Source organism: Gossypium raimondii, chromosome 11 (genome assembly GCF_025698545.1).
Source record: "Gossypium raimondii isolate GPD5lz chromosome 11, ASM2569854v1, whole genome shotgun sequence".
Lineage (NCBI taxonomy): Eukaryota > Viridiplantae > Streptophyta > Magnoliopsida > Malvales > Malvaceae > Gossypium > Gossypium raimondii.
The window spans coordinates 2234230-2262049 of NC_068575.1; the positions used below are offsets into that span (position 1 = coordinate 2234230).

Consider the following 27820-nt stretch of genomic DNA (forward strand, 5'->3'; position numbering starts at 1 on the left):
TTATTAATTTTATCTCATTTTGTCTAAAAATTATCGACATCTAATAAAAATATTGCGGTCATATTCTTTTTAATTGCAATTGTTTTTAGGTTTAAATATTATTTGTAAAACAAACTTTAAACATAAATATAAAACTTAAAATATAATTCAAAAGTGAATTTAGTAATAAATTTATATTAAAAATATATCAATATTTTCTTTTTGTTATAAAATAGAAATCCTAAATTCACATCAAATTAAATTGAGCAAAAGCACCATTGACTTTGTCTTGTTGTACTATCCCTAGAATTTTTGGGCGTGTCTTCAAAAATTTGTAGACTTGACCTGCACACTAAACTCAATTTAACTAGACAATCAGCAACAATATTACTTTCTCTTGGGATATATTAGATCCTCCACTATTATTCATCCTTTATGATATGTTGGATCATTTTAAGTACTGTGATTTCTAAATTTGTCGTCATATTTTTAAAATATATCATTATTTTTAAACTAAAGGAAAAAAATTCATTTGAGAGGACCAAGACATTTGTGCCACTTGAAAAGGAAAAGAAAAGAAAATGATGTATGATGGAGAAGTAATCCCACATAGTATTTCCTTTTCTCTCATTCCAATCTAATTATCTTCTATTTGTATACTTTATTAAAAAGTTGTTTTCAAAATGGAAAGAAATTATTTTAAGAGGAGAGAAGTGGTATTCATTTTATCTTACCACTTGCACCACAAACAACAATTTATTCCCTTTTAAAGTACCACACTAAATTCATAGTCCTTTTAAAAGGGTACTCATCTATTTACTACTTTTATTTTGTATATAAAAATTTATTTTTATTTTTATTTTTAATTTGTTTTTTTCAAAATAAATAGAAAAGTTGATATTTGTTAATTTTGTTGAAATGACATCCACCTGTATGCCACAACAACAATTAATTAATTTTAAATATATTTATATATAAGTTTTGAATTTTTTAAATTTTTAAAAAGTGTAAAATTTATCAAATTTATTTAATAATAAAATTATAATAATTCTCTATAATTTTTATATTTTAAAAATTCTAGCTGCAATTTTCAAATTTTGATTTTTTTGTTATTTAAATTTGCATATCTCCATCATTTGTAGTTATTTATTATTCAATTAATGACTAAAATTATTGACAGGTTCGATCATAATCTTTCTTACTTTTGAGATATGCAAAGTTGTACTTACTTTACTCTTTCTACTATCAAGAGAACACAATTTCTCCTGTTTCAATCTTCTTCTTTTTCCAATTTTTAGTAAAAGTAAATTGCTAGGAAACTATATTAGTAATCTATCTAATTTTATTGTAGAAATTTTCGGGATTAATGATTGATCTATGTAAACTAGAAATATTTTTTCTTGAACAAAGAAGGAGATTACTCAATTCATTTCCGTATCCCTCTTGCTCTATATAATAACCTCCATTTCAAATGCATATCCCATTTTTGTGTAACAGGGGTATGAAAATCCACGAGGAGCAACTGGACTTATTGTATGTGTCAATTTCCATTTAACAAATAAATCCGTGGAGTTTAAGAGCTAAAAGAGATGGAAAATTAAATAAATAACTGAAATAATTTTCTTTTATAAAGTTAAAAGAGCCAAATAAATTAGATAAATTTGAGGAAAATGCCGATTTTGGGAAAAAAATTAAGGAAATGGCTGATTTTGGGGAGAAGATGAAAAAGCGTCCAACAAAACATATTTTCATCTTTTTTCTCTAAAATCGACCTATTTCTCCAAATATCATAAAAATTGGTCTATTTCTATTTCTTTTCCAAAATCGGCATTTCCCTCAAATTTAGCCCAAATAAATGATTATGCTTTTAAGAAATTAGTAAAACTTTTAAATATGATTCTATCATAAACATACTTAAATAATTCACAAATATGTAGCTAATATAGGCTCTTAATAGTTTGATGCGACATTATTTATGTCCAACAATAGTTGCTTGGTTACTAAGAAGGATTAACAATGATATCAATAACTACCATAACACCAAGCTTAAGAAAACACTCGTGGCCATGAATATGACTTCTCAATCCCAGAGAAAACCACCACTAGTCCCATCTTCTCATCACACTCCATCTGTTTCATTTAAATCTTTATTGTCTCTATACAAAAAAATTGCACTACTTATCACACTTCACCCGATTTTTCACAGTCTTTGAGCCAATGTCACAAACAAGCTTTAACCAAAACATAGTGAATCTGAAATAAATTATTTAAAGAAAATAAAAAAAATTGAAATAAGGGTAAATTCCGCCAATAGTCACTCAACTTTGGGATAGCTAACAAAATAGTCACTTTGGTTTCAATTCAGTCACTCAACTTTCAAAAAATAATAAAATAGTCACTACCATTACAAATGTAACAAAAAACTGAAGTGGCCCGTTAACTTGCCATGCTGGCATCCCACATCCTGTTAACTTGAAGTATTTGACCAGAACAAAAAAAAAAGAAAAAAAAAACAGTGGGGAAGCAAAAGATGGAAGGGGAGAACCCTGATCTATATGCTCTTTTTTTCTTATTCTTTATGTTGAGTGCTTTTCTTTTTCATCTTTGTTTGTTTCCTCTGTATAATCACTTTGTCAAACTTTTTAGGAAGTAAAGAAAGGAAAAGATAATAAAAAGAAATTGAAACCAAAATTAGGATATAGAAACTGATAAAATACTAAAAATCAATATCTTTCTCTCTTTCTTCTGCTTTATTCTTCTTATTGTCCTTCAATCTTTGTTTTTTGTTCTGGTTACTTATGTAAGGTTATTGACCAAAATTAGGCGAGAAGGCTTTTTTTTTTTGGGTGATTTAGTGTTTCAGGAAGAAGTTTCCCTACGAAACAAAGTTTAACCTTTGAAATTTATCCACAATAGAAGAAGAATATTGGGGAAAAAACCCTAACCCAGTTTAATGGCGATGCAAGTGGTGGTGGCCGGAGTACTTGTCGGTGCTGTAGGTTTGTTTGTGGGGTCGATTGTATTGGGGCCGTTGGAGATTTTGAGAGGGATTTTACAGTCTGTTCTTCTTCTTCTTCTTCTTCATTGTTATTAAGGTTTCTTTTTTCAATTTCTTCTTAAATTGGGTGGATTTTCACTGTGGACATCCAACGTGGCTAGTTAACTAGTCACATCACCTGTCTCGTTAGGCTTGTATGGAAAATATTAATGGTTGATTGATTTGTCACTTTTCGATAATGCTAGTGACTGTTTTGTTATTTTTCGAAAATTAAGTGATTGAATTGAAACCAGAGTGACTATTTTGTCAGCTACCTCAAAGCTGAGTGACTATTGTTGTAATTTACCCTTGACATAAGCCAAATCCAAAACTTAATATTTATTAGATATCTGAAAAAGGAACAAATAAAATAATCCAAATTGATATGGGTATTTAGATTAGAAGAGCAAGAATAAATAAGTTTAATTTCTGAAATAGCGAAAATAGAGACTGTACCAAAATCGAGATATCTCAATGCGTTTTGATTTGGTTAATGTCGCCCATGAGAGAAGGGACGATGCTGGTGAAAGAAAGGGAGAAAAGCAAAGATGATTTTGTGAAAAGAACATGAGAAAAGAACTAAGAGAAGCGAGTGTAAAATGACTTGGGGAAAATAAAAGGATAAGTCGTTTTTCCAGTTCACCAGTAAAATAAATTAAATTCAAAATTTTAATGAAAATATTGAAATTTAGAATGAATTAACATTAAATTATTAAAAAGTATATAAATATGATGTCAGTATTTCATACCATAATTTCCGAACTTGCATTTATCTATACCGAAAAACAATAGTTCTACATTTCAATACTATTTACGATAATAGTTATAGAAATTGATGTCTGAGTCCCACATCTTTTTTAACTTCCCATGTCAAAGTCATCGGTTGTTGTGCTTGAATATTGCAGGTTCCTCATCCCCATTACTTAGATCTCAGCTACTGCCTACCCAAACCCACAACCGTTTCCTCCTCTATTTTCCCATCGTAGCTACGTTCAGTCCACAAAATAAACCTTTTCCACTTCTTCACTCTTTGTCTCCTACTCCCCTCTGATCATCTTCTGCTCCGCATTGGCTTGTTGTTTGTAACAACAGTTTCCTTGTTTCCTAATTATTATTTGAATCTGCTCCCCTCTTATTCTATCACATGCACTTTTTGCTTGAGTTTTGAATACCCCTTTCCCAAGAAAAACATGGAAGTTATTACGGGCACGGCTAGCAACCTTGTTGCCGGAGTTGCGGGATACGTGTTCCAAAAAGTTAGACGTAATTTCAGCTATGTTTGCCGCTATAGAAGAATGGTTTCGGGTTTCGAGAAGAAAGTCGAGACGTTGAAAGACAAAAGAGACGGAGTGCTGCTAGATGTTGATGCTGCTGAAAAGAACGGTGAGAATATATACCCCGAAGTCAACAATTGGCTGGCGAAAGCCGACCAAATGACTGATTCAGAGTTGAAGGAAGTGAAGGGTCTTGAAGACGAAGCAAAGAACAAGTGTTTCATCGGCTTGTGCCCTAAATTCAAGGCTCGCTATCAGCTTAGCAAGAAAGCAGAAGAAGATGCCGCTGCCGTTGATGAACTCCTCCAGCAAGGCGGGTTTGACAAAGTATCATATCGGGATGTCCCGCAGCCCATATTGTTTGTATCTCCTAAAGAGTTTGAGGACTTTGATTCAAGAAGGCTGATGTTTAACAAAATCATGGAGGCGGTGAAAGATCCTAATGTCAACATAATAGGAGTGCACGGAATGCCTGGTGTTGGCAAGACTACGCTTGTGAAAGAAGTTGTCAGACAAGTCAAAGAAGATAAGTTATTCGACTCGGTGGTTATGGCTGTTGTGACTCATACTCCTGACGTCCAGAAAATTCAAGATCAAATTGCAGATATGTTGGGATTGAAATTTGAGGAGCAAAGTATGACTGGTAGAGCAAGTCGTTTGTGCGAAAGGTTGAAGAAAGAGAAGAAGATTCTTGTCGTTTTAGATGACATTTGGGCAAAATTGGACCTGATGGAAGTGGGGATTCCTTTGGGAGACGAGGATCAGGGATGCACCATACTGCTGACATCCAGAGATCTTAATGTTTTGTTGGAGATGGATGCTAAAAAGAGTTTTCAAATCGGCGTTTTAGAACATGAAGAAGCATGGCATTTCTTCAAGAAGATTATAGGGGATGGTGTTGAAAGTTCTGACTTCTTGCCTATAGCAACTGAGGTAGCTAAAAAATGTGGTGGTCTACCAATTGCCCTTAGAACACTTGCGACGTCTTTGAGAAATAAACCTCAATTTGTATGGGAGGATGCTTTGCGACAACTAAGCAAGCCATCGTCGAGCAACTTCAAAGGAGTACCAGCAACTGTATATTCAACTATAGAGTGGAGTTTCGATCGTTTACAAAGCGAGGACCATAAACAGACTTTCTTGCTTTGCAGTCTAATGGGTCATAATGCTCCGCTTGAGCTTTTGCTTCTGTTTGCAATGGGGTTGGGGTTATTTCATGGTGTCAACACAGTTGAAGAAACACGGAATAGACTATTGACAGTGGTGAGTGATCTCAAAGCCTCTTGTTTGTTACTTGATGGTAATACCAATAAGCAATTTGATATGCATGATCTTATTTCTGATGTGGCCATGTCAATCGCTTCTAGAGGCAACTCTGTGTTTGTTTTAAGATACAAACATGATTCGAATGATTGGCCTGATGATGAAACAGTGAAAGAGTGCGATAAAATATCATGTTTTGGTATGAGCGAGCTTCCTGATCAGTTGAAATGCCCCAAACTTACTTTTTTAGGTATGGGTAGCAAGGATCCTTGGATGAAAATACCAACAAACTTTTTTAAGGAAACGAAAAATCTTAAAGTCCTATATTTGCTTGGCATGAATTTATCGTCCTTGCCTTCAATTTCCTTGCTAGGAAACCTTCGAGCACTATGCTTGAGAAATTGTGTGTTGGGAGATATGGCCCTTTTTGGAGAGCTCAAGAATCTGGAAATTCTTAACATTATTAATTCTGATATTGAAATGCTACCGGAGGAAATAGGACAACTGACTAAGCTAAAGCGGTTAAATTTACGTCGTTGTTCCAAACTCAAAAGAATTTCACCTGGTGTCTTGTGTAAATTGTCTAGATTAGAAGAACTGTATATGCGTGACAGTCTTGTTGAATGGGGTGCAGAGGGAAACTCCAGTAAGGAAAGCAATTCAAGTCTTGCTGAGTTAAATGCTTTGTCACGTTTAACTGCTTTAGAAATTCAGATCCCTAATGCCAAGATTATTCCCAAAGGCTTCTCCTTTGAAAAGTTGCAAAGATACATTATTTTCATCGGAGAAGCATCGTATTGGGATTGGAATTGGGATTGGGTTTATAAATACTCCAGAACACTAAAGCTTAACCTGCAGACAAACATTAGCTTTCTTAATAATGGAGTTAAAGTTTTATTAAAGAAAGCTGAAAATTTATATATAGATGAAGTGAAAGGTGTGGAGATTTTGGTACATGATCAATCAGAAGTTGGGAATTATTTTCTGCAACTGAGGAATCTGCATATCCAAAATGGTGAGATGGTCCAATATATCCTTAAAGATAGTGATGCGGTTCAGAAAATTGAATTTCTTCAACTTGAGTCACTGACATTGCAGGGTCTACCGAATCTCATTAGCTTTTGCTCCAAAAAAGAAAGTTCAACTTCCATATCTCCACAAGAAAGTGCCCTTTTCAAGCAAAAGGTATTTAAATACTTTTTTCTTCATCCAGTGCATGCATTTTAATCCACTACAATTATATTATTCAATTTTTATAATGTTATTTTTAGAATTTTTATAATGTTTTGTATAAACTACACAAAATATTATTCAATTACACAAGACATTCACTTAATGTTTTGTATAAACTAAATTATATTTTTTTTATAATATTTTGTGTAGCATTAAAGCCAATGGAAATATCAAATTAAAGAGCTTTTTTTGAATTTGCCTTAGATTAGATTTGGCAAGTAAACAAGTGCTTGTATGCAGATATTGTTTCCTAAGCTGGAGAAGTTGAAACTATCCTCAATTGGCATTGAAAGAATATGGAGTCCCCAAGCGTTTTGTTCAACTCAAAATTTGACAAGTTTGATCATTGAGGGCTGCGCCAACTTAAAATATGTCTTATCTGACTCCATGCCTGAATATTTGCAGCAGCTCAAATGCTTGGAAATTAGTGAATGCAAGTGCATACAGGAAATAATATCAACGGATAAGATGATCCAACAAACATTCAAAAATAGAGCTCTAATCCGCTTCCCCCGATTGAACTCCCTCAAATTGAAGGGTCTTCAGAAACTCATCGGATTTTGCCATGAAGATTATACCGTTGAATTCCCAGTCTTAACGATTCTTGAGATAGAAAATTGTTCAGAGTTGAAGGAATTCATCCATAATTCTGTGAGGAAAGATATCCCTACCCATGAAGTTTTGTTCAATAATAAGGTGCTCTTTTCAGTGCAGTGCATTTTTCATTTCTCTTTTTTCCTTTTTGTTGTTATATTTAACTCTTTTAATCATTGTTTCCATTGGCATGAATAATGCATTGTAGGTTGCTTTTCCCAACTTGGAGAAAATCACAATCTCCCATTTGAGGAATGTAAAGAGGATATGGTTCGACCAACTTCATACGAATTCCTTTTCTATGCTAAAAGAGTTGACTGTTAAGGAATGTGATGCATTGTTGAACATCTTTTCACCTTTTCTTTTGGGGCTTTTCCAAAGATTGGAGAAATTAATAGTGATTGATTGTGCTTCACTAGAACAAGTGTTCCAACTCCAAGTACAAGATTTAGATATTGAGGAAACATATGTGATAGACAGTCAATTAAAAAAAGTGAATCTCGTTCGCCTACCAAAGTTGAAGCATGTTTGGACCAAGAATCACAAAGGAAATATTTCTTTTGAAAGTCTACAACAAGTAACCATTCAGGAATGTTGGAGCTTGAAAGCTTTGTTTCCATTTTCAATTGCCAACAATCTTCAGCAACTTGAAGCACTTACTATTAATAGGTGTGGGTTAGAGGAGATTGTTTCAAAGAGCGTTGAAGAATCGGACGAACAGGAAATTTGTTTTGCATTTAATAAGTTGTTCTACCTTCAACTTTGGAATCTACCATCCCTAACATATTTCTACCCAAGAATGCATAAAACAACATGGACTGCACTAAAGCAATTAAGCATATTTAGCTGCGGGAGGATTAAGATATTTGGGCATGAAGAATCCCAAATCCAACATCCACTTTTCCTCATTGAAAAGGTATGAACTGCCACCCTTTTTTTTTTTTGGCAAAGTTTATAAATTGTATTTAAATCATTTTGTACCTCTCAACTAATACATCCATTCAAATATTCATTTGAAAATACAAAAAAATTAAAATAATCACTGAATTCATAGTTTTCCTATCTAACCAACAATCTCTAACCGTTCTAAATTTTATTTTAATATCGAATTCTTTGTAACTCTTTACAAGTTAATAAATTATATTGCATTTCTTTAAAAAAAAATCAACATGCATATTTTTAATCTAGAAATTAAAACTTCAAATACATATCACTTCAAACATTTGATTTCGTAGTTCCTTTACGGGCTTATATCATATCTTATTGTTGTTATTTTGTGTTAGGTCTTTCTATTTAAATGAAATTCTAAATCAAATACTTTATAAAACTCATTGTTCTTATTTGTTGCTTCTTAGGTTATCCCTCAATTGGAGAGTGTTTCAGTTAGTCATGGTGATATTGAGATGATAAGTGATGGCCAGTATGAATCCGACTTATTTTGCAATATAAAATTTCTTCGGATTTCTTGCTACTCTGATGTATCAGCTGTTTTCCCAATTTCTTTCCTTAAAAGGTTTTACAATCTTGAAAGCCTTGAGCTGGGCTCTTGCAATTTCAAAGAGCTAGCTTCTTTTGAAAGCGATGCATGTGAAGATGAAGACATGATCATCACGATCCCAAAGATCAAGAAGTTGAAATTGGTTCTGATTAAGAACATAAGACATCTGTGGAAACAAGACTCCCTGCTTGACCATATTTGTGCAAGCCTCAAATGTCTTGAAGTTTGGCAGTGTCACAATTTGATTAATTTAGGATTAGATCTTTCATTTTTTAAAACTCTTACAACTTTAGATGTCTGGAAGTGCAATGGGATGTCAGAATTGATTACATCTTTCAAAGTCCAAAGTTTGGTGTGCCTTGTTACTATGAGGATAAGAGAATGTGAAGTGATGAGAGAAGTAGTTGCAAGTGACGGGGATGAAGCATCATACGATATTGTTTTTAGAGTGCTGAAACGTTTGGAGCTTCATTGTTTACAAAACCTCACAAGCTTTTGTTCAGGGAATTACACCTTATGGTGTCCATCCTTAGAACAACTTACTTTGAGCCAGTGTCCCAGAATGAAGAACTTCTATCAAGGAAAGCTAATCACACCAAAACTGCATAAAGTGCAGTTAACAGAAACAGATGTTAGGGGACGTTGGGCTGGTGACCTTAATGCCACGGTGGAGCAATTATATAAAGAGCAGGTGCTGATTTAAAAATTCATTGAAAGATATATACATTTAATTATGATTTGTGTAATTCATTTTCACAATAGCATTGTAGGACCCTTGTTAAATATGTCGATATGAAAGTTCGACTTTTTGATATGTTGCTTCTTAGGTTGGATATCGTGGTCTAAAGCATTTGAAGTTCTCAAAGTTTCCGGAGCTGATAGACATATGGAGTAAAAATCCTCCAGAAATGTTGGATTTTACAACTCTTGAATTTCTGGAGATTTGTGATTCCAACAATTTGAGGTACATTTTTTACCTCTCAACGGCCTTTAGTCTAGGGCAACTCCGGCAAATGGAAATCAAGAGATGCAGTAATTTGGAACAAGTCATCCAAGAAGAGTGTCAAATTACAATGGCTGAGGAAGCAATAACAGATAGTAGCAAGATCATTGGCATATTCCCTCGCCTACAATCCATTATAGTGGAGTCTTGTCCAGATATGACAAGCTTTTACCGGGGAAGTAAATGTCTTGAATTTCCATCCTTGGTTAAAATTAAGGTAACTGGCTGTTCAAACATGACTACTTTTGTTTCTACATTTTCAAGAGATGAAGATAAAGAAGTAATAATTGGTGACGAAGTTGATAACGTTACTACATTTTTCTCCGACAAGGTTAGGCTTATTTTATTGAATGAGTCTTCATTTATACATTTAATTTTCCTTTTATGTTGCTATGGTTGTTGGCGTATCTTTCATATCATATACATACCACAAGAATATGAGGTTACAAAAAGGAAATAAATAATCATCATCATATTGTAGTTTTCTTTACACATGACACTCTCTAATTTAAGCTGTTATTTACATTTTCGGTAAATTATTTTTTTCTCCTTGCCTTCTATTTTTTAAGTTATTGCATGCTTTTTGTTTCAATTTTTATTTATAATTTTTATATGTTAAATATAAATTTGATTTTAAATAAATTATCTCTTTATTTTAGGATTTTACTTAATTTAATTAACTTTTAATGTTATCATATTAAAATTAATGAATATTAAATTGTTATGCTTAAAATATAGTTTTAAAAAAAGATGAATAAAAATAACATTTATCAAATGAAATTTATATTTTCTAAATATAATAAGAGTTCATTAAATTGATTGATTAAAGTAGAGCAAAGATAAATATAAAATTACAAAAAAATTGAATATTAATGATTTTGACATTAAAATAAATTAATTTAACAATATATATAAAATAAATAACTTTTAATAATTTATTAATAATATTATTTAATATGTAATATATTTATATTAATATTTTTAATTATGATATATTAAATATTTTATAAATTAAACAATTGTAATATAACTCATTCTAAATTAATTAAATATTTTAAATAATTAATTACATTACTTTTCAATTTATTAATCATTTTCAAGAAATTCATTAAATATTTTAAACAAAAACTAATGTTATAAAAAACTATAAATTTAATATGCACACTGTGCATCACATGAGAATACAAACTAGTTATATATATATATATATACATGTATCGTATGACTAATCATTACTTATGATGAGCTATGAAGTTTACTTTTAATGAAGACTTTATGATAATTTAATTATGAAATTTGAACTCAATTAAGTATTATATAGATCTTTGGTTTTAAAAATAATGTAAATTTAGTGACAAAATACGGATAAATATAACATTCATGACTATTTTTAAATTCATGAATTTATTAAAGGCCTATTTAGTATTAAATTTGAATTCCTACTATATTAATCAACTTGAAAAAGTTATTATACTTTTTATGCATAATGTATTCCATTCTTACTATTTATCTAGCAAATAAAATTCAAATCCAAAATTTCAAACTCATATTACTTACATAGCATAACAATTCACTCGATTAGGTTTGAACTTTCAACTTAGTTGAACTATTAAAATATTAAATATTATAAGGAAATTGAACACTTGAGAAATAAAACTATTAATTTAAAATTTTCTCTTGTTGTGATATTTACCTCTTCTACTAATGGTTTTCATTGGCATAAATAACGCATTGTAGGTTGTTTTTCCCAAGTTGGAGAACCTCACAATCTCCCATTTGAGGAATGTGAAGAGGATGTGGTATAAGCAGCGTTGTTCAAAATCATTTTCTAATTTGAAAGACTTGGAAGTGGAGCATTGTGATTCATTGTTGAACATTTTCCCACATTTTTTCCTTGGAGTTTTCCAAAGGTTGGAGAAATTAAGAGTAACTGATTGTGCTTCACTAGAAGAAGTGTTCCAACTCCAACTCCAAATCCAAATGTTAGATATTGAAGAAGCATGCATCGTGACCACCAGTAAATTAAGACAAGTGAAACTCTTTCGCTTGCCAAAGTTGAAGCATGTATGGAACAAGGATCCCAATGAAAATATTTCTTTTGAAAATCTTCGAGAAATACATGTCCAAGAATGTTGGAGTTTGAAAACTTTGTTTTCATTTTCAATGGCCAAAGATCTTCATCAACTTAAAAGCCTTATTGTGGATAGTTGCGGGGTGGAGGAGATTGTTTCAAAAAGTGTTGAAGAATCAGACCAACATGAAGTGTTGTTTGAATTTAATCAGTTATCCTTCCTTGCACTTTGGACTTTACCAAATCTCGTATGTTTCTATCCAGGAATGCACCACATAACGTGTCCTATGTTAAAAAGGCTGAAGACACATTGGCCCAAAAAGATTACGAAGTTAAGCCATGTAGTGTCACAACTGCTACTCGTTGAAAAGGTACGTCTCTCATCCTCTCTTAACAAAGAATTTCATTTAAAGATGGTTCATAAGATCACTTACTTGAATCATTTATTTCCTCTCAACCATATGCATTTAGTTTTCATTTATTAAAAAAATTCATAATTAACTTCAGATTTTTATAATTTAATCGACAAGCATTTTATTTTGGACACCCCAACTATATACAAAGCTAGAAACACAAATATTGGTCTTCAAAACTAAAAGAGTTATTTTACAATTGATCCTTGTATATTTTGCTTGTTACTATAAAGTCCTAATCCTTAAGACTATGAATACGGCATTGGAATCTATTTTTCTGGTACAAAAGGAATTGTTACCATTTTCTTTCTCTTTTGATTTCAAAAGATTCAAACCCAACACTTAAAAATTGGAACTTGGAAGTAATTCATACACTTATGGTAATATAAAAAGGTTATTACCCAATTATTATTATTATTTTTGATCATCCAACTATGAAAACTTGTAAAATAATTTTTAACTATTTAATTTTTTTCTTTTTGATCGCTCAATTATATTAAATTTTAAGTATTTTATTTTATATTAACCCAATAGTGACATTGGCAACATATAAAATTTATTTTGTGAACTCTATACATAAAAATGTTAAAATTTAATTTTTTTTTATTTTAAAAGTTCTAATCCAAGGATCAAGGGTAGTAAGTGAAAAGAGATAAACTAGAATGTATCATAATAAATGTGCAAATCTAGCATAGATTTATTTCAGGGTGAAGAGTTGGGATTGAATTAATAAGTGTTTGGTGCAGTAATAAAGTATACTGTACTTTCAGGGAAGAACGCATATTCTAATTTTAGAGATAACATTAGAGCAATCATAAACCCCATATATATATATATATATATATATATAGACTATAAAATGAACATGAAAAATACTAAAAATAAAGTTGAGACTGAAATAAAAAATAAAAAATTTATTATAAATATTTTGAGAATAAAAACAAATTTTTACCAAGAATATGATAATTAATCAGAATAAATATAGAGAAAACTTGTGCATTTGAATACGGTGGGACTTAAATTCAAAGTTCCTAACACGTCAGCCTTTGTCACTGAACTAATGCCCCTGTTTAAATGTTAGTACATTTTTTTAATCAAAATAATCTTATCTTATGGCTTTTTTTTTTCCTTTTAATAATAGTAAACAACAAAATCAAGCATTGAAAAGTGCAGAATTAATCAATGCCTGTTTTTTAATTCATTGGTTCTTTTATTGCCTCATGTTTGTGTTAGACCTTCCTATTTCTCTGCAATTCAAAAACCAGTCAAACATATCATCATTTTTTGTTGTTGACTTCTCAGATAATACCTCAACTGGAACACATTTCACTTACTACTGATGACATTGCAACGATCACCGGTGGCCAATTTGCGATTGACTTGTTTTCCCATATTAAAGTTCTTGAAATCACTGAACACCTCAATGATTCAACAGTTTTTTCATTCCGTTTCCTACAAAGATTTTCCAATTTGGAAAAGATTGAGATGGTCAATTGCAATTTTAAAGAGTTGTCTCCTTACGAAGGTGATGTTGGTGAGGAGAGAGACGTGACAATGTTGCTCCCACGAATTAAGCAGTTAACATTGAAAGGTGTTGATAAGATGACACATCTATGGAAGCAGGGCTCTCCCCTCCATCACATTTGTACTAATCTTGAAACTCTTGAAGTTCACAAGTGTGGCAGCTTAATCAATATAGAACGTGCTTCCTCATCTTTGCGAAATCTGACAACTTTGGAGGTTGGTTACTGCAAAGAGATGGTAGAGCTGATTACATCCTCGAAAGCCCAATGTTTGGAGCAGCTTGTTACACTGAAGATAGGAGGATGTGAAATGATGAGAGAAGTAATTGCAAGTGATGGAGATGAAGCAACATATCAAGAGATTATTTTCGAGGAGTTGAAATGTTTGGAGCTTAAGGGTTTACAAAACCTCAAAAGCTTTTGTTCAGGGAACTACACTTTGAAGTTCCCATCATTGGATGACATAACAGTGATTGACTGTCCCGCGATAGAGAATTTTTGCAATGGAGCTTTAAGCACGCCAAAGCTACAAGAGGTACAAACAGGACGGGATGTTAGAAAATGTACTTGGGACCTTAATTCTACCATTGAGCAGTTAAACAAAGAAGGTACAGAGTACTGAAATTCGTAGAAATATATACATGTTAATTGTAACCTTGTAAGCTTATTGTAAATCCATCTGACATTGAACTTATATGCTCAAGTATAAATGCAAGTCTCATCTTGTTATATGTGACTCCTTGTTATTACAGAATATGTGGTGTCTGAAGAGACGGACAAAATAATTGAAGTGAGATAATGATTTCGAAATGAAAAGCCAAAAGGAGAGGTATTTTGAAGAGGTTCTTAAATGGCAATTTCTTGTGAGCAAGTACTGTATCTTGACTTTGGAGATTTGATGGTTTTGTATTCTTGGGATTGTATTTCAAGCATTCTTTGTGTTTTCAGACAATTTGATCTTGTTAACATGTCAAATATATTAGCCTGCTTTATTATCCATAGTGGTGATTCGTGCATCATTTGGTTTACAAAGCTGAATATTAGGCGTTGATTTGGATTGCAGGTAGAATTGTTGATCTTTTTGGCAGTCAATATTGTTTGGAACCCAATATTCATTTTTCTTTGCTGATTGAATTGTATTCTCTAGTTTGTAGTCGCAAGATATACCACTAAATTACAAATAAATAAAGAGAGAAACAAAGTTGAATCTCTTAACCATTATATTCTCTACCTACCTGATTTAGAATCTAAAGTTAGAAGTTTGTGACTACCCCTCCCAATAATATCATCTTTATGGTTCGAATTTAAGTCTCTCCTTGAGAATGCAATGTGTTTTACCACTATATGAAAGACTTGGTGCAAATACAAACATTATACCAACACTATTGTTCAAGTTCTCTGAAAACTTTTCTCCGACACCCTAGTCGTTGATATTAATAAGGAGAATTTTATGACCTTTTTCTGATACTTATAAATGTTGATAAAATTATTTTTTTTATGGTGCATGTTAGTTTTCTTCTCTATCCATCTTAGAGTAGAAACAGGAGAAATAATATATCAAAATTTATAAGGTTTAGAATAGCTTAAATAGTATTCGTCAACAAATCAAAATGAGTTTTTTACTAATAATTAGGATGAATACAGTGATAAAATATATTATATTTTAAGAAGAAAATTTAGATTCAAACTTTGAAAATGACATTATCCAATAAAGTTGTGGACTTTTGTTTCATTATAACACTTTTTTGCTATCTTTCTTTCCCGTTTCTCTTTTTCTACCCATCTTTTATCATACAAAATTTTGGCCAATACTCCCAATCACACCTTGATTATGGAATAAAAATAATTACACCGAGGAAGAAAAGAAAAAAAAAAGAGAGTAAACTACACCCAAAATCATTAAATTATTAGTAAGTTTATGTTTTGGTCATTCAACTTCAAAAAGTTATAAAATGATCATTGAACTATTCAAATTTTATTTAATTCATTGGGTTGTTGAAGTTTTTTTTTTTTTTTAAGTTTTACGAGCAAGATCCAAGTGACAATTCAACAATTGATACAGTGGATCAATACACATCTACGAGTAGAATAACATACCTTAAATCTAAGTCAATTTGATGATCAGTGTGGAGATCAAATAAGAAAGTTGTTTGGATTTTGATTTATAGATTAGTGACGTTCAAAGTTGTTTCATGAAAAAAACTAAACTGTAGAAGAGAAAGAGAATGAGAGCTTTTGATCAATGTAAGCGGTGCGAACCAAAAAGACCACATGGCAGTGCTTTTAACAGTCCAATGACTTAAATGAAAACTTTCGAATAGTTCAATAACCATTTTATAACTTTTTTTAAAAATTAAATGATCAAAACTTAAATTTACTAATAGTTTAGTGACCTCAAGTGTAATTTACCCTACAAATTTTGTGGTGTTTTTCAAATAAAAACACCCCTATTTATGGCATAGGTATGTTTTATGGAATTTATCTCAAAAAAAATATTGGGTACATTGTTAATGGAGTTTTTAAACTCTACAAATAGAGTCGATGTGATGACAAGTGTCTTATGAGGTATAATAAAATATTTTAAAATATAAATATAAAAATGAGACACATGACAATTTTTAAGTAATTAAAAAATTGTATATTGCAAGTGTATCAAATATTAAGACTTATAAAAGGAAAATGCTACGAAAAATATTTTGTGGAACCATTATTTGCTATAGTGTGCTTCTCTCCGACCTTTTTTTTTTTAAGGAGAAAAACTCATTTTATAAAAACAAAAAGAAAATAAGAAAAGCAAACGAAGGAGACAACTAAAGACTCATTAAATTATTAATAAAAATGATGATGTGACCGTTTTAAATTGATATAATAATACAATTAGTCTTTAATATTTACATATTTTATTAATTTGATTCTAATTTTAAATAATTTAATAAATTTAACTTTCCGCATTTACAAATTTTATAAATTTGATCCTCAAACAAATCTAATATATTCCAAAGTTATAAACATATATATTTTTATATTAGCCAACTAGCTAAGATAACATTTTTATTTTCTTAGAGGAAAATATTCATGAGGGCAAAAGGCACCATGATAAATTCCCAAGAAACCGTCTTTGATGTAGAACTCTCTTATTTTTCAGTTTAGACAAGATTAAGGGTGGGTTTGGATGAAGGATGCGGTGTGTTTAATTTATTTTTTGTCTCAAGTTATCGTATCTAATCTCGCTACCGCCTTTGTTTTTACACTAACCACATGTATGTAGACGTTCTGTTCATCCAAATCTATCCTAAATCTTTGAAATTTTATTTTTTTATTTTTAATTTTAAAACTTATCTATTATTTTTTACTTTAAGATTTTGCTTAAAAAAATTTTAAATTAATTAATATTACTTTTTTATTATCATATTATTAATATTACAATAATTTATTGATAATGCTAAATTAATATTATAATAAACAATAAAAACAATATTTTAGGTTCCAAAGTTTCCCAAGCTCATGCAGCAACTCAATTGTTAAAAGTTTTAAAACCATTTAAAAATAATAATAAATACTTTTATGTTGATATTTTTGTTCAAATCTGTAAAAAATATTAAGGCATGATGAAAATTTTAGCCCTCAATGTTTACATGTTTTTATTATTTTTATTTTTAGTTAAAATTGACTATTAATATTTCAAAAGAGTCAAATGGTTTTCTTAATGAAATCCATAATAATAATAATAAAGGATATAATGACAATTTTAGCTATCAACATTTACATTTTTATCATTTTAGGCCTTACTCTTTCTTTTTTAGTTAAATTTGGCCATTAATATTTCAAAAGAATTAAATTACTTTTTCTTAATGGAAATGCTAGTTAAAACATTAATTTTTAACAATATAGGTGTGACAAGTCGCATGATAATCCACATGCACTTCATGCTAATATGATATTTTTATTTTACATGTCACATCAATAAATAATTTAAAATTATAAAAAATCAAAGAATAAAAATTCAAAACTTTAAATATATATATATAGTTCGTGAAAATTCAAAAAAAATTAGCATGAACTATATGTGAATTGTCATGAGAGTTGCAATATTAAAATTTTTAACTCTTTAGTCAATATTTCCGTTAAAAAAAGTAAATTGGCTATTTTAAAAGCTTAATGGTTAAATTCGATTCTTTTTAAAAGTTGAGAACAATTTTAGCTAAAAAAAATAAAGAATAATATCCAAATTGACAGAAAATATAAATGTAAGTGCCTATTTTCGTCCGGCCCAAACAGAAACCAAAAATAAATAAACAAAATAAAAACCAAAAATAAAAGTCTAAGTCCATTTACAAAATAGATTGGCCCAAACAAAAAAAAGCCCAATAGCCAAATCTATTTGCTAAACCTAATACCCAAAGCCCAATAGCCCATAACCTAAACTTTTTTCAGAAAACCTAAAACCCTAAGTACCCGTTTTGCGCTGCACCCCACCATGTCGGTGTACTCACCGCCTGAGGCCTAACGCGCCTCCTGCCACCATTGCACCAAAATGGCAAGGCACGACTCCCATCGTCGTCGTTGGCCACCATGGGTACTTGCAAAGAGAAAACGAAAGAGGACAGAAAGCAAAACAGTGGAAATGGCAGAAACAGTAAAAACAAAAAAGAATACAAAAATAAATATTTGGCTATAAAAGCCATGAAAACCACATGTGTTTTTACAGAGAAGATCAAAATAAAAATCGAATACAAACACTAAGCAAAAAGAAAGGTGATTTACTTTGTTTCTTTAGAGTCGAAAACAATAAATAAATATAAAACCTTTTACTTGGCTTCGTCTCGCGCCGCCGTCGAGGGTCTCCCTCGATCCCGAAAGCCGCCGAACCCATTAGGATTTCACTTGGGCTTCAATAAAAGGGGAAACAAAAGCCGCCGAAATCTTCTTCGTTTTTTTATTCTTTTAAGGCATTTGCCTTTAGATTCGGGTTCTAAGGTTGAAAAGGGCTGAAAAAAGGGTTTTTTTGGACTCCGGCCACCGAAGGTGACAGTCGCCGTCGCCGATGACCGGTGGCCACGATGGCCCACGGCGGCTCAATGGCCGAACATAGAGGAGGATGGAGAGAAAAAAGGGTTTTCAATTTTTTTTAAACTAATTCTAAAATAATTTTTTTGGGAAATTTTTGGCATATATAAGAGTCACCATATGACGTCGTTTGGGGCATGTCTCAAAAGCCCCAAAACGATGTCGTTTTGATGCGACCAAAAAGTGAAGGATTAGACAAACATATGAAATTTTGTTTGAATTTAATCAATTATCCTTTCTTGTACTTTGGGCTTTACCAAATCTCGTATGTTTCTACACAGGATTAATGCACAACATAACGTGTCCTATGTTAAAAAGGATGAGGACATATTGGTCTACGAAGATTAAAAAGTTTGGACATGTAGTGTCTGAACTGTTACTCATTGGAAAGGTACGTTTCGTCGCCCTTTCTTTACAAATAATTTCATTTAAAGAAGGTTCATGTGACTTACTTGAAACGTTTACTACGTCTCAACCAAATGCATTTAATTTTCATTTATTAAAAAAATTCTCACTAACTTCAGAATTTATCCTATCTTCATAAGGTATTACTTTATAATTTAATCAACAAGCATTTTATTTGGACACCCCAACTACATACACGGCTAGAAACACAAATATCGGTCTATAAAACTAAAAGGGTTATTTTACCATTGATCCTTGTATATTTCGCTTTTTATTATAAAGTCCTTATCCTATAAGATTCTGAATACGGCATTGGAATCTATTTTTCTGGTACACAAGGAATTGTTAAAACCAGAGGATCAATCTACTATTTTCTTTCTCTTTTGATTTCCAAAGATTCAAACCTAACACGTAAAAAGTTAGTACATTCTTTTAGCTATTTGTTTGTTTTTAATCATAATAATATTATCTTGTGGCCTTTTTTTTTCTTTTAATAATAGTAAACAACAAAATCAAGCATAGAAAAGTGCAGAATTAATCAATGCCCGTTTTTTAATTCATTGGTTCTTTTATTGGCTCATGTTTGTGTTAGACCGTCCTATTCCTCTGCAATTCAAAAACCAGTCTAATATATCATCATTTTTGGTTGTTGACTTCTCAGATAATCCCTCAACTGGAACACATTTCACTTACTACTGAAGACATTTCAATGATCACCGGTGGCCAGTTTACGATTGACTTATTTTCTCATATTAAAGTTCTTGAAATCACTAAATACCTCAATGATTCAACAGTTTTTTAATTCCATTTCCCACAAAGATTTTCCAATTTGGAAAAGATTGAGATGGTTGATTGCAATTTTAAAGAGTTGTCTCCTTACGAAGGTGATGTTGGTGAGGAGAGAGACGTGACAATGTTGCTCCCAAGAATTAACCAGTTAACATTGAAAGGTGTTGATAAGATGACACATCTATGGAAGCAAGGCTCTCCCCTCCATCACATTTGTGCTAATCTTGAAACTCTTGAAGTTTACAAGTGTGGCAACTTAATCAATATAGCACGTGCTTCCTCATCTTTGCGAAATCTTACAACTTTGGAGGTTTGGTACTGCAAAGAGATGGCAGAGCTGATTACATCTTCGAATGCCCAATGTTTGGAGCAGCTTGTTACACTGAAGATAGATGGATGTGAAATGATGGGAGAAGTAATTGCAAGTGATGGAGATGAAGCAACATATCATGAGATTATTTTCAAGGAGTTGAAATGTTTGGAGCTTTATGATTTACAAAACCTCAAACGTTTTTGTTCAGGTAATTACACTTTGAAGTTCCCATCATTGGATGAACTATACGTGAGCAAATGTCCCGCAATGGAGAATTTTTGCAACGGAGCTTTAAGCACGCCAAAGCTACAAGAGGTACAAACAAGACGGGATGTTAGAAGATGTTGGGACCTTAATGCTACCATTGAGCAGTTAAACAAAGAAGGTACAGAGTACTGAAATTCGTAGAAATATATATACATGTTAACTGCAACCTTGTAAGCTTATTGTAAATCCATCTGATGTTGAATTTATATGCAGAAGTATAAATGCAAGTCTGATCTTGTTATATGTGACTCCTTGTTATTACAGAATGTGAGGTGTCTGAAGAGACGGACAAAAATGGTGGACATAGTGAGGATCATGTTCCTTGAATAATTGAAGTGAGATGATGATTTCAAAATGAAAAGCCAAGAGGTGAGGTGTTTTCATACAAGTTGATCTCTGTTAACAGGAGACTTTTTTCTACTATTTTATTCCTAGCCTGCTTTATTATCCATAATGGGGATTCATGCACCATTTGGTTTACAAAGCTGAATATCAGGCATTAATTTTAGATTGCAGGTAGAATTTTTTTATCTTTTTGGCAGTCAGTATTGTTTGGAACCCAAAATATCTCAATGCATTTAGCCTACTTTAGCTTCCATTATCAACTCAACAAAGGCATTTAGTTTAGAGGACCCAATATTTATTTTTCTTGGCTGCTTGAATTGTATTTGTAGTTAGCAGTCACAAGATATGCCACTAAATTACAAATAAATAAAGAGATAAACGAAGTTGACTGATTAGTTTGTGGCTCTGTATTTTCGGATGGGCTACTATACTGATAAAACACTTCCATTAGGTAACTGCTTATTATATAAAGTGCAAGCACTGCTTTTGAAATCGGGTTTTCCACTTTTCCTATTCTAATTTGAAGCTAATAGTATTTCGTTATAACACAAATACAGTGTTTAATTGTCCTTCCTGTATCTACTCCAAGGTTTAATCATGTCCCAAATTCGTACTCTTCAAATTTTTGAATAAAAAATTTAATTCCTCTATTTATTTAGTTTAAAATTTAAAATTATTCACTTTTGTTAAATTTGAATATATATTATTAATTGAATTTTAATTTTAAATAACATAATTGAATACTAAATTAAATGATCAAAATATATTTATTATTAATGAAGTTTTTAAAATCCACAAATAAAATCATGATGATGACAAATATCTTATAGAATATAGTAAAATGTTTAATATATATAACACATAACAAATTTTAACTCTACTTATGAAATTACACTTATGGAAGGAAAATGCTAATGAAAACGTTTTGTGGAACCATTAGTTGCTAAGAAGTGTGTATTTCGACCTACCCGTATTTTTTTTAAGAAAAAAACTTGTTTTATAAAAAGAAAAAGAAAAAAAAAAGAGACAACTAAAGACTAAAGCGAATAATTTTATTCATATGTTTTATAATCAAAATTCCAATATGGATCAATAGGTATTGATCAGAAACATTTTGATTCCAACTGGGTGGATCACATTACAAAGTGTCAGGTCAAAAAAATTTAAAAAGTATACAAATTAGACCCAATATGAAAGAGACCCAAAATTCTTCATATAATATGAAAAGGGCAGCAACCCTAATAGGAATACTAGAGTGTCGTCCATCCCTCTCCTACTTTAAGTAGAGCATTTTTTTTTTCTATTTGAAATAAATCACTACAACTTAACAATGGTTTTACCTTTTCTTCTTATAAATATGTGGCACCAGTATAGCTATTAACACAATTTTAAGATATTGTTATTCTACTGAAAAATAGGAAAATTTTATTCTCAACTATTACATATATTTCTTTAAAATAATAATTCTACCAGTTTCTATTAAAAATAGAGAATTTTCATTTTACCCCGAAAGGAGAGAAATCTTTTTCTAATTTTGTATTTCAATTTAATTAGTTCGAGCTCACATTTAAAACAATTTATGATACGAGAATAATAAAAATATTTTTGGTTGAAAGCCAAAACACATCATAAAGAGAAATGATAATGAAAACGTTTCGTGAAATCATTATTTGCTATAGTGTGCTTCGGTCGACATTCTTTTGTGAGGAGAAAATTTTATTTTATGAAAACTGAAAAGAAACAAGAAAATGAAATACCCAAACTAACAAGTTTATCCGTAGATTAAAATATATTAAAATAATAAAATATATTTATCATTAAAATATTAATTTTATTACCAAAATTGGGTCATTAGGGATTGATGTGAAACATTTTGATTCCAATTGGGTCGAAGTTTGATGGTATTTGTGATCTTCAAAATGTGATTATATCAATGGTGATTTATGAGCGAACATTATTTAATTGTCTAATTTCATATTTTTCCAATTTCTTGTACTAAAAATTGTCATAAATAATGATACTACAAATTACTATAGTTGAAGTTTAAGGTAAATTGTGTTATTAATTATTAATTTATTAGCATTTTTTATCATCAAATTATAAAACTTTTAATTTCATCATTTAATAATTCAAGTGCACTTCGTACTGATATAACATTCTTAATCTTACATGATACATCAATAAATAATTTAACAATTATAAATAAAATTCAAAACTTTAAATATATACATAGTTCATAAAAGTTCAAAAAATTAACATGAACTACACATAAATTGTCACAAAGGTGCAATATTAAAATTTTAACTCTTTAATTAATATTTTCGTTAAAAAAGCAAATCAAATATTTTTAAAAGGTTAATGATCAAATTCAATTCTTTTTAAAAGTTTAAAATAAATTTAACTAAAAATAATAATAATATCCAAATTGATAGAAAATATAAACATTGACGACTGCACTTATTATTATATCAAAAATCAAATTAAAACAACATACCATGATTTTGAACCCATTGACGACTCCAGCTTACTTTGCTGGATCATGGTGTGCTATAGATTTATTTAAGGGTCGGAATATCTATCCAAGCTTGGAGGCCTACTTAAAAAATGAGCTCAGACAAAAAATTAAACTTGTTTAAAATATGGATTGAATTTAGGCTCAAACATTCAAGGCTGAGCTTATTTTTTAAATTTTGTAATATATTATATTATGTTATTTTTATATATTATGTAGTTTAGAACACATAAATATTAAATCTATAGTAACATATAACATTACATTGTAAACATTAAAAAAAATTAAGTTGCTTATACATAAAATTTTAATAAATAAAAAATAAAAAAAATCGAGCGTTTTTATTTTTGTAAAGATAACTTATTAAATTTATATTCGAAAATAAAAAATAATTTTAAAAGTACATTTTAACTCTGAACTCTATTTGAATTAAGAGAGTGGTATATCAAACAAAAAAGTCACAAACCAGAATAAACCCTAAGAACACTGTCGGCGGCAATGGCAACTTACGATCTAACCCCGCGTATCGGCCCGAACCTAGACAGGCACTTAGTGTTTCCATTGCTGGAGTTCTTGCAAGAGCGACAACTATACCCAGATGAACAGATCTTGAAAGCAAAGATTGAGCTTTTGAACAAGACAAACATGGTCGATTACGCTATGGATATCCATAAGAGCCTTTACCGCACCGATGATGTTCCTCAGGACATGGTCGATAGGAGAGTCGAGGTTGTCGCTCGTCTCAAAGCTTTGGAAGATGCCGCTGCTCCTCTCGTCACTTTCTTGCAAAACCCTAACGCTGTTCAGGAACTGCGTGCTGATAAACAGTATAATCTCCAGATGCTTAATGACCGCTACCAGGTCTGTTCCCCCCCCCCCCTTTTTGATGAATTTAAGGTTATTTTTATGTTATTTTAACCCCTTCTTGATTTTTAGTGAATAACCCATTCAAGTGTGAATTTGTATTGGTCATAACATTATGTGATTTTTAAGGAAAATATAAAGAATAACCAAATAGATGCATAGGCTTTCTTGTGCTAAAATTCTAGCATGCTCTTTGTTGTTAAAGTTTTGATTTTGCCTGGGTTTGAATTAATTAAAGTTTTTTTTAATTTAATGGTGGATAAAATTATATTTTTAACAGATTGGTCCAGATCAAATAGAGGCATTATATCAGTATGCAAAATTCCAATTTGAGTGTGGCAACTACTCTGGTGCTGCTGACTATCTGTATCAGTATCGGGCTTTATGTACTAACAGCGAAAGGAGCTTGAGTGCATTGTGGGGGAAGCTTGCTGCCGAGATACTGATGCAAAACTGGGATATTGCTCTTGAAGAACTTAATCGTTTGAAAGAAATAATCGATTCCAAGGTTTTGGTTATATCCCCGTTGATTATTCGGTTTTTGTTTTGACAATTTGCTTTCCGATTATTCGTTGACTCATTTATTGGTCTTTTTGCTGCAGAGCTTCTCATCACCTTTGAACCAAGTTCAGAGTAGAATATGGCTTATGCATTGGAGCCTCTTCATCTTTTTCAACCATGACAATGGAAGAACACAGATCATCGACCTATTTAATCAAGACAAGTATGTCACTTTAACAACTAAACTTAAGGTTTCCATGTCTTGTTACTGATGTTGTTAGTTGCATCATTTGTGTGGTAGTCACATCTGTGCTTATTTGTTCTTTGTGCATTTTCCTGTCTTTTTATGCCATGACTTACTTCTGTTTCAAGATCCTGCTGTGTTCACATGCTTCGGTTTTGATTGTGTTGGAATGGAACATGTTTAGAAACTTTGTGGATATCTTTTATCATTTGCATGGTTTTTCTAATATGAAAAGTTAACGCACAGCCTGCCATGTAATTTGCAAAATGTTTGTTCAAAGTTTTGAGGCTAAAGTAGGTGATATGTTTGCCATACTGCTTATTTTGGAATTTTGTTTCATAAGGGAGATTGTTGTTGGAACTAAACATAAAATTGTGTTTGAATTTAGATGTTTTTACTGCTTTTTTTCATTGGTTAACGCATTATTTTCTCTGGGTTTATATTATCCAACTTTGTGTATTTGACTCATCTTACGAGGTGATTTCACTTCTTTCCAGGTATCTAAACGCCATTCAAACCAGTGCTCCCCATCTTCTAAGGTACTTAGCCACTGCTTTTATTGTTAACAAAAGGAGAAGACCTCAATTCAAAGAATTTATCAAGGTTATCCAGCAAGATCAATGCTCTTACAAAGATCCCATCACGGAGTTTTTGGCATGTGTTTATGTCAACTATGAATTTGACGGAGCACAGAAGAAGATGAAGGAGTGCGAAGAAGTAAGTTAGATTGTACTATCTTATACCATAAATTTGTGCAATGTTTTAGCTTGAAGTTTTGTCATCTGTTTTGGTTGCCTTTAGCTTTTTGTTTGATATTGGAATTGTAGGCTCTATCTATTACACCCTTAGTTTTCCTGTCTTTGTTGTAGGTGATACTGAATGATCCCTTCCTTGGAAAAAGAGTTGAAGAGGGCAACTTTTCTACTGTCCCATTAAAAGATGAGTTTCTTGAGAATGCTCGTTTATTTATCTTCGAGACATACTGCAGAATTCATCAGCGCATTGATATGGGGTAAGTTCCTGCTTTGTCAAACTTATATAATTAGCTTCTTATGTGTATAATTGACTTCTTCTTATGAGTAAATGACACGGAATGACTTCCATTTGAATGTTAAATTGTCGATAGGCTCACAGTCTGCTTTGCATGGTGGGTTTCCCATAACATTGCACTGAGTTATGAATTTTTTTTGGCTAATTGCATGTTAAGGATTGATGAAATTTTGTACAAAATATTAAATCAAAACAGATGTAATGCATGTTTTCATCTGCACAGAGGCACGTGCACAGATCACAAAACATCACAACATAAACCTTTGGTTTGCTATTATCTATGCATTTCCTGACTGTTCATTTTTCTTGAAGTATTTGTCTTGCGGTTATGAAGATATGATCCTTCAATACATGGAAAAACTTAGAAAACAATTAAACATACCGGTATCTGAAACTCACCCAAATCTGAGTAACATGGACTTGAGTATCTCTTATTATAGTGATTACTTCCCATTGGTCTTCTTAACTCTTTCAAGATATGCTTTTACTTATGAGATTATGTTGTTTTAATTGCTTGTTTTAGATTTTGATCCTACATTAAATGATTTTGTATGTGTTTCAAGGGTGCTTTTTGAGAAACTGAACTTAAATTACGAGGAGGGTGAGAGGTGGATTGTGAATCTCATTCGAAACTCGAAACTTGATGCAAAGATTGATTCAGAGACTGGAACTGTTATTATGGAGCCTAATCAACCTAATGTGTAAGATCTCCTTGTTCTTTGTATTGTGCATCTTTCATACTATGTTCCTTCCATAACTACATTTGTTTGTTCCTCTTCTCTTAATGACTTCCAATTTCGATACTGGATTTCTGCAGTTACGAGCAGCTAATCGACCACACTAAGGCCCTTCAAGGGCGGACCTACAAGCTAGTCGGCCAGCTTCTCGAACCCGCACAAGCGCAGCCTGCACGTTAAGTTGGACGAGGAAGCTCTTGAATTTATATGCAATTTTGAGCTATTTGCTGATTGTTTATTTCTTTCAGACAAATTTAACAGTGATTTTAGTTTTTGAGTAGGAACAAGACTGATAAATCATTATCTAAATCCAAATTGTATTCTGCTCTTTCAACTTATGTCAAGAAATTTTTTAAATGCTTGTACCGAGTTATTAAAAGTATAGCGTTGTGTTGAGATTTGAGAACTTTGGATTTAAATGTGTTATTAAAATAATAATATGTAAGTGGATCTCTCTTAAAGATAATAATGATCCATTTACAAATATGTTACAAATATGGGTACACTTAAACGAAATTTGTTTTTTAGTGTTTAAATAAAAAACTGAACTACATCAACACGAGATTAACAAAAACTTTCTTGTCTGGTTGTATAATCTATAGAATTTCATTTGGGGTAACATCAAAGACATGAAGGCTTGAGTAAATTCATGTTAGTCAAATAATCAGCAGCATGATTGGGTTCTCTAAGCACGTGTCTAATGCTCTATTGTCCTTTAGCTCATAAAATTCTCGGGATCCTTTTAAACATTGTAATACCAGAACTTGTTAACCAACTTAACCACCTTAGACTGAATCGCGGCCTTTCTGAATCCTTTGCTAAGCAATACTAATAGGCC

The 27820-nt window shown here is 31.4% G+C and overlaps 3 protein-coding genes across 3 annotated transcripts; all 3 read left to right on the plus strand.

The window, feature by feature from the left end:
• The first annotated feature begins 3822 nt into the window (after positions 1–3822).
• Positions 3823–14887, plus strand: LOC105761606 (uncharacterized). The gene is made up of 8 exons (XM_052622975.1): positions 3823–6738; positions 7027–7482; positions 7589–8296; positions 8736–9569; positions 9706–10212; positions 11619–12323; positions 13668–14496; positions 14641–14887. The coding sequence occupies exons 1-8, from the start codon at positions 4207–4209 to the stop codon at positions 14685–14687; spliced, it is 6618 nt and encodes a 2205-aa protein (XP_052478935.1). The 5' UTR covers positions 3823–4206; the 3' UTR covers positions 14688–14887.
• A 5295-nt stretch (positions 14888–20182) lies between these two features.
• Positions 20183–21159, plus strand: LOC128034554 (uncharacterized). Its single transcript, XM_052623061.1, has 2 exons — positions 20183–20847; positions 20994–21159. The coding sequence occupies exons 1-2, from the start codon at positions 20205–20207 to the stop codon at positions 21053–21055; spliced, it is 705 nt and encodes a 234-aa protein (XP_052479021.1). The 5' UTR covers positions 20183–20204; the 3' UTR covers positions 21056–21159.
• A 2852-nt stretch (positions 21160–24011) lies between these two features.
• On the plus strand, positions 24012–27339 carry LOC105761602 (eukaryotic translation initiation factor 3 subunit E). Its single transcript, XM_012579454.2, has 7 exons — positions 24012–24447; positions 24731–24958; positions 25053–25174; positions 25693–25912; positions 26065–26207; positions 26809–26946; positions 27063–27339. The coding sequence occupies exons 1-7, from the start codon at positions 24085–24087 to the stop codon at positions 27160–27162; spliced, it is 1314 nt and encodes a 437-aa protein (XP_012434908.1). The 5' UTR covers positions 24012–24084; the 3' UTR covers positions 27163–27339.
• Positions 27340–27820: the final 481 nt, after the last annotated feature.